Here is a 15,000-nt window from a genome sequence, read left to right as displayed (position 1 = left end):
TGATGCTCTATCAAATATATTCCTTTTGTTGTGATATATGGAATACTTTACCCGCAGCGCCCCCTACAATTAGAGTATGCGCGAAAATTGAAGGCCCCCTAGCGATCAGGTGAGTGCATCGATATGAATGAAACTTTGCAGGTTCATGGTACTCAATGAGTACTACAACTTTGCCTCAGGACATATTGACCGATTTCGCTTAGGTCAGGGGTCAAAGGTCAATTAGTGCAAAAATTGATAATCTACGAGAGCTGGAGGTGCCTTCGCACCAAATGCTACTCCTCCTAGGGTTATGGTCAGATGGTCATGAAAATTCACACTAATCGTCTGGAATACATTGTGCACAAACGATCGAGCTGGATTTTCGATTTAGATCTTTGTTCACCCACAGCACCCCCTCGAACTTTGGGCATTTCCCATTTCAAACCGCATTTTCGGTACTTTTCATTCAAATGGATACCGAGTAGTTATCAGTAGATGGAACTGGATGAGATTTGATATGCATAATCTTAAGGTGATTCCCCATCCGCTATATGACATCCATTTTGCTCTATATCTTATAGTTTCCATGCTCGGCGACCCATCGCCGCCTACTGGCTTGTCTGTCTGTCTCTCTGTTTGTTTGTGTGTTTGTTTACCCTGTAGCAGCCACACCGTTTCAGCGATCATGACCAAACTGGGTACAGACGTCAGCCATGGTCGAACTTGGACACTTGTCGTTTTTGGTGAATCTAGGTCAAAAGTCAAGGTCACCGAAAAACTGAAATTCTTATTTTCGCAATAACGTCCGCTAAAATGGTCGTATTGACTTCAAACCAAATCAAAAATGTGCATCTTCCAATACTGCATCCAATCATATGTCTCCTTGGGGTGTCACACCAACACCCTTCTTAGCGGTCGGGGGTCGAATGTCAGGGGGGTCGGGTCAAAACTTTCAAATTGCGATAAAAACGCCATTTCAAGTCCGATTGACTTCCAAGTTATGATCATGACCAAACTAAGTGCTATAACTCATTAAACAGTAGCACCATCGACTTCTAAGAACCAAATTGATTTCCAGGTTTTGTTTTTTCAGAGATCATGGAGATATGACAATGTTATTCCGGCAATTTCTTGCTCAACGAGCAATTTCATTTGTTTGTTTGTTTGTTTGTCAATCGCCTGCAGGTCACAATTCTAAACCTATCTGCATGAAACACCAAGTTGAAGAGATAGTCTCAACTGAGGAAGTAAAATTTTGTAGTTTTTGTATTTGATCTACTTAGCATAATTCCAAAATTGCTGCCAAAATATTGAAAAAAGCTCATTGTAAACCAAAGTCACCCCTGCCCCCAAATGGCCACTAATACGGTATTTCATCAAATGATTATATCTACTCAACTAAATGGCATGGGAAGTTGATTTTTGATACTACATGTATATATAGGTTTTTGACCACAAGAAATTCATTGGTTACATTTTTGGAGTTTTTGGAGCTTATCTACTTATTAATAATTCCAAAATTGCTGCCAAAATATAAAAAATTCGGAATGCAGAACAATATTCAAGATGAAACTCGAACTTGATATCCTTCCCACTCCCTCGAGCTCAATCCGACTCCCACTCCCTCTGTGCTTGTGCCCCATCCATTTACATGTATGGTTGTGCCCCATGTTACATGTGTTCATGTTAATGGGGGTCTGTTTTTGTTTTATTGTTTTGGCAGAAAACATGTGATGATAGTTTCCATTCCATTCTTCCCCAACTTCTGATAATGTATAATTTATCATTTTCTTCATATTCATATGTATCCTAGATATGATTTGACAAGCTGATACATTTAATATGTGCATAATAATAGTTGACCTTGAAAACATAGGCCAAGGTCAAGGTATTGGAAACCAAATCCATTCAATTCCTTACCCTTAAAAATGTGATGATTTGATATTTAATTCATATTTCTATGTGTTCTAGATCAGGTTTTATTATATTTTACAAATTGCCTAGTTAATATCTGAATACTAATTGTTGACCCTGAAAGCATAAGTCAAGGTCTTTGAAACCAAATCCATTCAATTCCTTACCCTTAAAATGTATGATTTGACATTTAATTTATATTTCTATGTGTTCAAGATCAAATTTTATGACATTAGACAATTTGTCTATTTATAGATAGAATTGGGGGATTCCCTCATTTGGGGGATTCCCCCATATGGGTGATTTCCCCCATTTTGCTTTGAAATTTAAATATTTTGATCTAGATTTCACAATTATTCATTAAAATATTTCATTTTAAGAGATACAATTATTCTTTGATATTTCATTTACAACTTTTGTCCATTATATTTACTTAAAATCAAAGGTGATCCATTAAATCTTACCTTTTGTTTGCAGCATTGTTTTCTCTTCTTTTTCTTGAAAATCCAGTTGCCAAGAGGAAGTGACATCATAGTTAACCTCACTATGACATCATAGTTTACTTCACTTAGGTATCCCCCAAAATGACATCATAGACTTTCATATCGCTGTAATTTACTTTAAAATGGTCTGAGGGCTTAGGTATGTATTATACACTAATATGAAATCACATATGGGGAATCATTTGGTCACCTGATATTTGACCTTGAGTGAAGGATCCAAGGCCAAATAGACCCTCAACAGTGTTCCCTTTGTAAAAAAAAAATGTCCTTATCTTTCTGAAAAAAATGGTCTGATGACTCAGTTACATATATGTGTTATGAATAAATGGGAAATAACAGATGGAATCTTTTGGTTACATGGTGGTTGGCCTTGAACAATGGGGTCAAGGTCAAATGGACCCTAACAGCATTGTCATCACAGTATTACCTTTATCGAGAAAAAGCCGATATCATTCTAAACATGGTGTGATGGCTGGAAATAAAATATGGAAATCTTTTGGTACTTGACCTTGCCCTGGTATGTGGTTGTGCCCCAAGTTCCCCTGCATCTAATTAAGATGAGTGTCTCAATATAGTCTCTGTAGGATTGAAGCATATGCACATCACTGTTTTAGACCATTAATTAAAGCTTCAATGTTAAATCATCTCTACTTTTCATTATTTTGGCAGTCATTTTGAGGAAAATCTTGGGATTATGCTAATTAGATCAGATAAAAAAATACAAAAATGTTACCAATGAATTCCTTGGGGTCAATAACCTATATTTAGTATAAAAAAAAATCAACTTTCCATGGCATTTAATTAAGGAGATATCATCATTTGATGAAATACCGCAAAAGTGGCCATTTGGGGGTAGGGGTGACTGGTTTACAATGAGCTCTATGGTCATCACACATAGCCCCATTGTGAGAATATGAAAATTTAATTGCTCAGAGAACTTATTAATGAAACTTTTGGCCAAATTTTATAGCTCTACTTACAATATTAAGTCATTCTGAGAGCATCAAACTTTGAGCTACTTTCAAGTTGAAAGCTATTTTTGACTATTTTTGACTAAAATTACATAAAATATGGTCATTTTCTACTGTGAACCAAGTTTTAAGAGAATAAATCATGCTAAAATGTGTTAAGCAATGTATAAGTAATTGAAGTAAATCAAAATTAATAATTTATGGATATTTTATCATGATTTATTCCATCCAAACCCAATACGGACATTTTGGTTCAATTATGGTTTGCTGGTAGCCAACTGCGAATCCAAGATGGACCCTACAGAGAAAACGTACTTGATCTGGAGGTTTTGTTACCCAAACTTTTTTTGAAGGTCTTGGCATATAGAACAAAAAAAATTAGAGTAACGCTCTAAAAGAGTCATGTACACAAACACCCCCCCCAGACCCAGGAGTAATTACATAAACCATCAATGCAAACATTAGTAATGTGCTGAGGGATTGAACACGTCAATACAACTGAAAACGCATTTAACATCTTAGATTTAGTATTTGTCTCAACCGGGCGTAGTGGCGTGCACCTGTAATCCGGCTACTCGGAGGCTTGGGTTGGAGGATCGCTTGAGGACGGGGGCTCTGCACTGGGCAGGGTGTAGAGCAACCCGGAATCATGGCGAAACCCAAATTCTGATCCCTGTGTCGTAAGAGGCGAGCAGGGTTGTGTCAGGAAGGGCATCCGGCGTAAAACCTGTGCCAAATCAGTATGCGGATCATAACGGATGATTTCGCTGTGGCGACCCCTAACGGGAGCAGCCGAAAGATGAACAACAGATTTAGTATTTGTCTCATTGACTTCTTGGTGACAGGCTGGCAGGATAACCTAGAGGTATGCACACTCACCGTTGAACTATTTTGCCGAGGTTTGGATCTCGGCCCAGCTGCCATCCTGGTGTTTTGCAGATAGGGTGTTTCATGACAAAGCGTGCTGTCCATCTGAAGGATGTTAAAGTGGGCGTCCGAGCCGTCCTGTCTGCCGGCATTAGTTTGAACTTTAAGGGTCCCATGGTGTTCCATCTTTACTAAATGACACATTCCTTCTCCACCCTACAGGGGGCATTCATTGCCTCAATGGCACGACCACTCCCCTCCTCTCCCAGAAATCAATACAAACCCACAGTCACTTGCTGCATATGAACAAATAAATTTCATGGTGGCCATATTTGCCACTGGATATTCAAACGTCATTAAGACAATAATTCAAGACCTTATGGAGATTAGTTCACAATCTGGCCCATGGAAAAAATGTAAAATTGGGGTAGGGGGTTGGTGCTGAAGTTAGTTGTGTTTCATCCCCTGTATTGCCCAACATCAAGCTTTGTGTTGGCTTCGTGGTTAGGGTGGCTGGCTTGGGATCTTAGGGTCCTGAGTTCAAGCCCCGTTGGCTGCTGAATTAACACCAGGTGGGGTTGACAGCCTATCATCCTGCCGAGGTCACCTAAATGAGTGGCAGTGTACTCGATGAGTACCAGGGTATAGGGGCACAGCATCAGTGGCATCGTCATGCCCCAACAAAATGATAGCTTCCCGGCAGCCAAGCTGCCATACACAATAATAATAATAATAAGAAGACTGCCCACCACCAATCTATGAGTCAGTATTGCGTAAATTGAAACCAATAAGTTGTAGGCATGGATATCATGTCCTGATTAAGGAATGTTATATAATTTGCCAAAAAGTAGTGACCAAAGTAACAGCTCCATCTTTAAGCAGGACGCTAATCCAATTTGCAATCATTAAAACGTTTTAGTCTTTCTTAAGCGATAACTAAATTTCACATTAGTTTTTCCAATGTGGATGAATGACCACGTTCGGTGCAGGTTTGTCTGCTGTTTCCTGAGTGTGTGTGTGTGTGTGTGTGTGTGTGTGTGTGTGTGTGTGTGTGTGTGTGTGTGTGTGTGTGTGTGTGTGTGTGTGTGTGTGTGTGTGTGTGTGTGCGTGCGTGCGCACGACAGTGCGGGGATGCCCCCCAGGTAAAACGGTGCACATGACCGAAGCTGAAGTTCGATGCCTTTGCATCAAGTCGAGAGAGATATTCCTCAGCCAGCCCATTCTACTTGAACTGGAGGCTCCATTGAAGATTTGTGGTAAGCCTTTGGGAGGGAGGGGATGGGAGGAGAGGAAAGGAATTTGGAGGAGTTGGGGGTGAGGGAGTTGTTGGTGCCACCATTTTGGTACTTGAGTTTTATGTAGATGGCCTATGAGAAATTGCCTTTGTGTGCCTTTGTGGTATTGCTTTCCCTTCGAGCTCTTCTGATTCCACTATTTGGATTGAGAAAGTTTCCTCCACGATGGATCGTAATGTTGCGGACCGGATATCGGCTGCGAGCACGACCGCTAGGTGGAGCAGTAGGGTCGACTCCACCGAACACCCGGAATCTAGATCGTATCATTTGCAAAACTCCGAGGGTACGGGTCCCTTACCGGACCGTGAATCGTCAATAATTCCACCACGTGGTACAGGGTTATTTGCCAATCTTCAAAATACCTAGAGATCCACATGGTGAGTTACCGAGTATTAACACCCTCGAGGGCACTTGTACGAGTCGAGCCGTTAGCGTGCGCAACCCGAGCGGACGGTTGCTGAAGTCCCGTCGGTCCAAATGTACATTTACAGCGGCAACAGGCTTTGTAATTCAGCAACACGCGCCATGCTAAGCCAATGGTTCGGCTGACACAGGCAAACCAGGCCAGCGTCGAGATGTGATGATAGAATCCAGAGCTCCCTTCAGCGCTCGTCCCGGCAACCAAAAACTCTCCTCTGTATCCAAAACTGTCCAGAAGGCAGGAGGTTTCTCTGCCACTTCTCCAAGTCTTTGAGTTGAACGTCAAAGCGAGGGCTGATAACTCCACACCTGCCCGTCAGATTGACCACAACCTTGCCTGCTCGATGGTCATCAACTATCTCAAAAGCTCTCCTCGTTCACCGACAGAGAGACGGCGTGCAACCGACTTGCAGTTCTTGTGGAGGAAGGATCGCTTGTCGTCCGATTGTGCCGCAACCTTATTCACCCTTCTCCAGGGGGGGAGGGGACTCCTCCGCCCTCCCCGCTCTCCCTTACTGGACCGTTTTGGCGTGCAGAATTGCTCGTCTCCCTGTCATTGGCCAAAACGAGCAGCAAGTCCGTCAATTGGCCCGGGGGCGTGGTGACGTCACGCGGACCCCTTTCTCACCGTTGCGGGGTCTGATTGGCTGATCGGCGGCCACCTCACTCGTAGCACGCTGATTGGTCGAGGGCCGCCTCGAGGCTCCTCCTTGAACTCCGCCCACCATGGCTTCGGCCCGAGTGAGGTTAAGGTGAGGGTGATGCTGGCATTGTTGTAGTTGACGTTGGTGGTGTAAAAATAAAGGAAAACCCTCACTATCAAAGTAACTTCGCAGCGCATGTACATTTAATTTCCCATTAGACACGGGACGGGGCCCCTAACTAAAAACACATACTTACCGTTATAATTGTTCTATAGGACCTGTATGTTGAGTGCTCATGGCTTCCAGATTCGTAACACTACCTCCTCTCCTTTTTACAGACTCGTCCCGAGTCCAATTTGCGTGTGACCAGCATGTGTAACTTTTCCCCTCGTACGTTTTACCTTCGGATCCCTGAGTGTGACATTTTTTATACATGTCCCAAAAATAAATAACCTAATGCGCTGCGCAACTAATTAACAGACTCACACAGACGACTTAACTAAAATTGCTGGCGCTAAGACAAACACACAGGTGGGTTAAATTTATTTACAATTTTTACCTTAACTAATACTTACACTAACCATGGCCCAGGACCTGTTATCTGTGGGAAAGAGGCATGGCAAAGTTAACAGTTTGTGTGTGGGGTGAGTGCTCAGCAGCTGAAGGTCAGTCGTCCTCAGGGCCTGCTCAAATGGTCCCCCTTGAGTATTCCTCGCAGTGAACCTTCTTTCTATTTCTTTCATACCCCCAGCTGCTGGAGGCAACTCACCCTAACATGGCAGGCCATGCACCATCCCACAGGCCATTTGAAGTGGCCTTTATGCAAGAAGAAAGACGTGGCCAGGCTGCTCAATGCAGTCTCTGGCTCATTTGAAATGGATGGAAGATGCAAAAACAAAAATGGATGCAAACTATGCACAGGCTGCACCAATGCAGTCCCCGTGTGTGGCTGCCTGCAGGGCAGTCCTTGCAAAACACTGGACGATCCTGGCGCACATGGTGATGGTGACAGGGGCAATGCAAAAATGGTAGCAGGCATGGGGCCATGGCAAAGGCAGGCAACAAAGGCATGGCAAGGCAGATGCGGACCAGGAACTGTCACACAACAGGCCGGCATAGGAAACTGGCCGGCCTCCGGGATGGTCCGCGAGGTTCTATGGAGGGAGTACGGTGGTGCCGGCCACTCCGAAAGCGGGCTCGGACCTAACCTACGGTCTCCCCCCAACCTATCGCCTTTGCCTGTCTCTGTCCATACCCACTCCCTTAATTTGCAACACAAAACAACCAAATTTCGCCCCTTTTTATTTTTTATTTATTTTTATTTTCTTATAATTTCGTCTCCCTAACCCCTTTGGGTCTTTGTCCGGCTAACCTATCCTGTCCATCCACTCCCAGCCCCTAAGTTCCTTTTTTTTTTTTGGAGGGGAATGGGGAGAGACTAGCGTCCTGTTTCGAGGCCCAACGAAGCCTCAGAATGGCCTCCCACATATTTCATCAATCTACCAAGGTGGGTCCAGCGGCCTACGGAGAGCAAAGGGATGGATGGTGCGAAGGGGTACATTTTTCTTTCTACCCTATCCTTTATTAACCTTTAAACTACCCTGGGGCTTTTTCATACGCCTGTCACTTTAAACTATGGGTTCGAACAACCATGATTCCCGTTGCCTGTGTTGGTGTCCATTATAAATTTGGGCCTAGCCCTCAAATTTTCCTCCGTGCTCTTGCACAATTTCATGACTGGGCAACGTGGCTCACTTGGCAGGGATTCCACCTCTGCCAAACTCTAACGATGGTATCCCCGGGCCCTGAGGCTGTCTCCGAGCCTACCTGCTCCCTATGAACCTGGGGAGTGCCCTTCCTGGCTCATCCCCCTCGATGCCCATGTGGCATTTTGGCGCTACGGGTCCCGTTTTCGACGAGTCGCCCGTGGCCCTACACTATCTTGGACCCTTGGCCTACTTTGGCCGACTGTCCGGTGCCCGGGGTGCCCTCTAATCAATACTCACCTTTCAACAGCCACACTCCCAGCCAGTCCATGGACTCCTGCACCCTACAAAACAGGTTTCGAGCCTTCTGTCCACACCAACAACAAAACGACCTCCTTTTGGTAAATTTGACTAACCCCCTAACTATCATTAAATTGACCCCGGGGTCACTTGGGTGGGACTCACTCCTCCCCCCACTCATTCACTCGCACCATGCATTCCATATATGCTCCATTCACTCTTGGGCCCACTGACCCACTCTCATTCATCAAGTACATTTTTCTCTTTTTTTCACACCACACTCTAACACTGCCATCCTGATAACTAAATTCCCCTCACTAACTCGTGCTCTCTCGTCGTCCCTTTTCCTAACGCACGTTCCATTTAATCTACGTAGCTAAGCTACATCCCCACTACACATTCCATGTCCGTCCGTGTCTCCCAAGATCCATTTCCCATCTAAATCTAACCTAACATTCCCTCTAACTAGGCCACGGGCCCCATGGAGGACAGCTCATGCCCCAATGAGGCTGGTCGATCTAATGCTCAACCCTTCCCACTAACTAATGCTCCAATGCCAAACACCGGGCTGCGTACTGGAAGCGAGGCTTTTTTTTTTCTTCTTTTTTATCTCTCTGCATTGCCACGGTGGTGGTTTACGGTACACCCGTGCGTCTCTTCCAACGGGCGATACGTGCAGCCATGACGTCACCCTGCACATCCCATCAAGCGCTCGCTTCGAGGGATTCCCCACGCGGGACAACGTGCGCTGTTTCCCCAGCATTCATGCCGCGAGATCCCCACCGATGATGCCACTCGCTCACCGAACCTGCGCGGTTTCCCATGCAGGCCAGCACACGCACATCGTCCCAGAAACCCGCTCCACGCGTTCCGCGAGCAGAACATGCAGCACATGATTCCCCGCACACGCGCCCACGTGGGAGCCCGCATGTTCCGAATTCATCCCGAAGTCGCCATTTTAGCCGTCCATGCAACGGTCTTTTTCGAAACGCGGGCGTTCACGCGCCGGCTTCCTGAGTCGCGCTCGCCCAGGCCACTCCGAAAATGAGGAACGGACCTTGGACGCCACGTTCTGTGGAACCGGCACGATTTCCACAATAAACCCGTCCACCGTCTGGGTCGGTCTGCGTACCAATTCCTCACATGCACTCACGCACGCCATGACACTCGTACTCTGCACACCTTTTGACACACTCGCACCACTCATACACTTTACCACGCACTCCGGGACAATCACATCGGGGATTCGTGTTACCTCAAGGGGTCCCGGGATCTCTTTACCCCCCAAGCTCCGCGTGCATCCGTTCACCCATTCACAGCACTCATCTGCTCAACCTCGTTCGGCCCGATCTGACTCACATCGTCGCGATCGGCCTCAAGGGGGAATATCGTCTCCCCTCCTCCCTGAAGGAGGCCATCCTGCTGCTCGCACCGGGTCACGAAACATTTCCCCAGCTCAACCCCATTGCCCCTCACTAACTCTATGTGTGTGTGCTCTTTATCTTTAGTTTCAACTCATTCCCTTCTACTTGTTCCACCCTCCGTGTCTCTGTTATTTCTTTTAATTCCTGCGTTTCTGTCTCTGTTTTCATTTCCGTCGTCTCTTCGTGTTTATTAATCTGTCTCCCCAATTATCGCGACGGCATCTCTCATTATTTCTAAATCCTGCGTCTCCATCACCTCTTTTAATTTCTCCGTCACCCCTTCGTGTCCGAGTTTACACGTCACCCCATCAATTATGACGTCACTCGTCCCCTTGACCTTACCTTTCTCCATCGCGGGCCGGACACATTTTGTACTCCCTCCTGACTCGATCGTTTCGCCACGTGGTGCCGCCATTTTCTCACCCACGGTCCGCATTTCACCACTCACCTCCTTCAAGTTCGCCCTCATTGCCTCTTGCCCCGCCTAGAGATTCAACCCCATGCTCTGCATCTCACCCTGCTGCATTTGCATATCGCCCCTCGGTGCATGCATCTTCTCATCCATATTGCCCCTCAGTGCCTGCATATTTGCGTCCATTTTGTGTTCCATACTTTGCGCATTCGTTTTTAAATCTTGCATCATTCGTATCAGCTGTTCGATGCCCGATGGCTCGAACAGAGCCGATCCGCCACTATCGGTCGCTGGGGACCGAGGGGGAAATTTGACGGGGGTGGGGGGGGGGTTGTCATACGCCATCCCTGCGCCCCTTTCGGATTCTGAGTTTGGTTGCGGGGAAAGTTCCTGCATGGGGGTGGTGTCCTGGTCTATGGGTTCGTCTAACGCTGCATCTCTACCCACCTGCCTCAGCTCGTCTTGGCTTGCCATGTTGCGTGTTGGGAAATAAATTTGAAATGCTCGTAATTTGGGGGAAACGGGGGGGGGGGTTCGCTCCCTACACCCCTGATCCGAATCCGTGAATTTTGTGGAGACGGAGGGGTTCAAATCCCACTCCTGAACACCAATTTGTTGTGGACCGGGTATCGGCAGCGAGCACGACCGCTAGGTGGGGCAGTAGGGTCGACTCTACCGAACACCCGGAATCGAGATCGTACCTTTCAGAAAACTCCGAGGGTACAGGTCCCTTACCGGACCGTGAATCGTCAATAATTCCACCACGTGGTACAGGGTTATTTGCCAATCTTCAAAATACCTAGAGATCCACGTGGCGAGTTACTGAGTATTCACGCCCTCGACGGCACTCATACGAGTCGAGCCGTTAGCGTGCCCGACCCGTGTGCAACCCGAGCGGATCGTTGCCAAAGTCCCGTCGGTCCAAATGTACATTTACTGTGGCAACAGCCTTTGTAATTCACCAACACGCGCCATGCTAAGCCAATGGAAGAAACACAGAAATAAGCTGATACATTTAACAAATGTATTTATTTCTAATGGGGGAAAGGGGGGAGCACGCAAGAAGCAGAGTTATGTGACTATAGAGATGCAAGTATGTACAGCAAAGAGCACTGAAACAATTCCTACCTTCAGACGGGCCCACCGACACACACGCACACACACACACACACACACACACACACACACACACACACACACACACACACACACACACACACACACACACACGGACATGGACCTGTCCACCTCGTGTGGTTTGGCTGACACGGGCGAACCAGGCCAGCGTCGACATGCGATGATAGAATCCAGAGCTCCCTTCAGCGCTCGTCCCGGCAACCAAAAACTCTCCTCTGTATCCCAAACTGTCAAGAAGGCAGGAGGTTTCTCTGCCACTTCTCCAAGTCTTTGAGTTGAACGTTAAAGTGAGGGCTGATAACGCCATACTTGTTCAACCTGCCCATCAGATTGATCACAATCTTGCCTGCTCGATGGTCATCAACTATCTCAAAAGCTCTCCCCGTTCACCGACAGAGAGACGGCGCGCAACCGACTTGCGGTTCTTGTGGAGGAAGGATCTCTCGTCGTCCGATCGCGCCGCAACCTTATTCACCCTTCTCCAGGGGGGAGGGGACGCCTCCGCCCTCCCCGCTCTCCCTCACTCGACCGTTTTGGCGCACGGAATCGCTCGTCGCCCTGTCATTGGCCAAAACGAGCGTCAAGTCTGTTGATTGGCCCGGGGTCGTGGTGACGTCACGCGGACCCCTTTCTCACCGTCGCGGGGTCTGATTGGCTGAGCGGCGGCCACCTCACTCGTAGCATGCTGATTGGTCGAGGGCCTCCGCGAGGCTCCTCCTTGAACTCCGCCCACCATGGCGTCAGCCAGGGCGAGGTGAAGGTGAGGGTGATGCTGGTGTTGTTGTAGTTGACGTTGGTGGTGTAAAAATAAAGGGAAACCCTTTTTTTTTTTTTTTTTTTTTTTTTTTTTTTTTTTTGTATACCTTGGTCGAGGCTCGTATGAGAGCTAACACACAACTCACAGCAAGGAGGCATGAGACAAGAGGGGTGGGAGTGGAAGGGACAAAACATTGGGGAACAGACACAGGTGAACTGTGGAAGGGAGAGGGATGGGGATGGGACGGGGAACATGGCGAGGAGAAGATGGACATTACAGGGACTTTCAGGAAGGAAAGCAGGAGAATTGAAGGAAGTGGGCTTGGGTGGATTATCGGGGGTAGAAAAGATCGAGGATTTGGATGGGGGAAGATAAGAGGTGGTGGTGAACAGCTGTTTTGAAAGCCTGGAGGGAAGAATGGGAAAGAATAGAGTGAGGAAGTTTATTCCAAAGGCGGGAAAAAGAGGAATGAAAGAGTGAAGATGAGCAGTGATTCGTGATTTTGGTAGTTTTACCAGAAGGGGGTTGTTGGCGGACCTTGAGCGCCCTGTGGAAATGTGGTTGGGACAAATCGCAGAGAGAGCAGGGGGGCAAGGCTGGAGAGGAGTCGGTAGAAGACAGAAAGACCACCGACCAACCTGCGGTGATTGAGTGAGAGGCCCAAAGACTCAGCTTCATTGCGGGAGATGCCAATGATCTTAAAAGCCCTGGTTTCGACAGCGTGAAGTCGAGAAAGGTGGGAGGCAGGAGCACCAGCCCAGAGGGGAGAGCAGTACTCCATCAGGCTACGGACAAAAGCTTTGTAAGTAGTCAGGAGCTCAAGAGGGCCGAGGAAGGACTTTGCACGACGGAGGATTCCCAGTCGGCGACTGGCTTTTGAGGCAAGGTTGGAAATGTGACTTTCCCAGGAAAGGTCATGGCAGATAGTGAGACCCAGAAGCTTGAAAGAAAAGACTTCTTCCAGAGGATTGTTGAGAAAGTGGATGGGGGGTTTTGTAAACGGTCCTTTCGAAGAGACATAGTGAGAGTGTGAGATTTGTGTGGATTGAAAGACATGTTCCACGTGTTGGACCAGTTTGTGATTTTATCCAGATCTGCAGTGAGCGAAGAAGCTGCTGCTTGCCGGTCTGAGGGATGACAGATGGTACGGCAGAGGGTGGAGTCGTCGGCAAAGAGAAATAGAGGATTTTCCAGAGAGTCCGAGAGATCATTGATGAAAACCAGAAAAAGAACAGGGCCCAGAACGCTACCTTGAGGAACTCCAGCCTGCACAGGAAGAGGGGATGAAAGAACTCCGTTTAGGGCCACACGTTGACTGCGACAGGAGAGGAAGTCTGCGAGCCATGAGTGGAGATGGCCTTGAATACCATGGGAAGAGAGTTTGGTGAGTAGGGCAGGGTGCCAGACTGTGTCAAAAGCACGTGATATGTCCAGGGATACGGCTCGGATTTCCTGTCTGGCATTGAGGACCTCCATCCATTGATGGGAGAGCAGTAGCAGCATATCCAGGGTAGAGTGACCTGGTCTGAAACCAAATTGATGATTGGAAATCAAGCCATTGGAGAAGAGGAAGGATTTCATGTCTGAAGCAATGATGGATTCCATAACCTTGCTGATGATTGGGAGAAGGCTGATTGGTCTGTAGTTACAGGGATCTGTTTTTGCACCTTTTTTATGCAGAGCAGTGATGTTAGCAGATTTCCAAGCAGATGGCAGATGACCTTGGGAAAATGAGAGGGTGAATAGAACAGAGAGAGGGTGAGCAAGAGCAGAAGAGCAGGCTTTGAGGACACGTGGGCTGATGCCGTCTGGACCAGTTGCAGAATCTGACTCGAGGTTTGAAAGCAAGCTCTCCACCTTGTCAGGAGAAAAGGATACAGAGTCCAGGGACAGTTGGGTGCGACTGGGTAAAGTGGGTAGAGATAGTGATGGGTTTGGGACACAAGATTTAGCTGCAAACACCGAGTTTAGACATTCAGCTTTATCACGTGTGGAATCAGCAGTGCGGCCATTTGAGGTAAGGGAGGGGATGGAGGGGGAACATACACCAGAAACAGATTTGATTAAACGCCACCAGGATTTTGAGGAGGGAGAGAGGTTTGAGAGTTCAGACTTGAGATGAGAAAGATGTTGTTTTCTGGCTCTCCTGAGGGTAGATACACACTTGTTCCGAGCTTTGTGGAAAGAACTGAGATTGCCCTCAGTTGGGTTTGCTTTCCATGAGGCAAAGGCAAGTTGTTTCAGGACAACTGCCTCACCACAAGCTTCAGTAAACCAAGGGCGGGAGGAAGGGTAAGACAACTGAACACGAGAGGGGATAAATCTGTGCATGAGGGAGAGCAAGTTTCTTTGAAAGAATTCCCAGGATGAGTTGATGTTTGAGAAAGTAGTGATAGGAGACCAGTCTGTAAGTTTGATGGCTGCTCGGAGACCCTGCCAGTCGGCTTGAGTGAAATGCCAGACTCGACGGCGGTGAGGTGGTTCTCTGATGACAGCCAGAGAGATGTCCACTTTAACAAGGACGTGGTCAGAAGAACCAATTGGAGCGAAGGAAGAGCAGCAGATATTGTCAGGGAAATTTGTCAAAATCAGATCCAGAAGAGATGGAGTACCATTGGTTGAGATCCGGGTCGGGAAGTTGACCGATTGAGTCAGTCCCAATGAGTCA

The 15,000-nt window shown here is 47.3% G+C and overlaps 1 protein-coding gene across 4 annotated transcripts in view; it reads left to right on the top strand.

Annotated features, from left to right (window-relative positions):
- LOC147020853 (serine/threonine-protein phosphatase PP1-beta catalytic subunit-like) overlaps window positions 1–15,000 on the top strand; it is a 96,804-nt gene that overhangs the window by 2,225 nt on the left and 79,579 nt on the right. For 3 of the 4 annotated variants that reach the window (XR_015061982.1, XM_085896553.1, XM_085896554.1), the window contains exon 2: window positions 5,362–5,493. The exons of the other annotated variant lie outside the window; for it this stretch is intronic. Coding sequence is in view for 2 of the 3 variants with exons in the window: in XM_085896553.1 (XP_085752679.1) it covers window positions 5,362–5,493 (132 nt within the window). In the remaining variant the exon portion in view is untranslated. The remainder of the gene's footprint in view (window positions 1–5,361; window positions 5,494–15,000) is intronic. 4 annotated transcript variants of the gene reach the window in all.

The sequence above is a fragment of the Eptatretus burgeri genome, chromosome 9, assembly GCF_056783735.1.
Source record: "Eptatretus burgeri isolate ZD-2024b chromosome 9, Ebu_testis_v1, whole genome shotgun sequence".
Lineage (NCBI taxonomy): Eukaryota > Metazoa > Chordata > Myxini > Myxiniformes > Myxinidae > Eptatretus > Eptatretus burgeri.
This window is presented reverse-complemented; position numbering and strand designations above follow the sequence as displayed.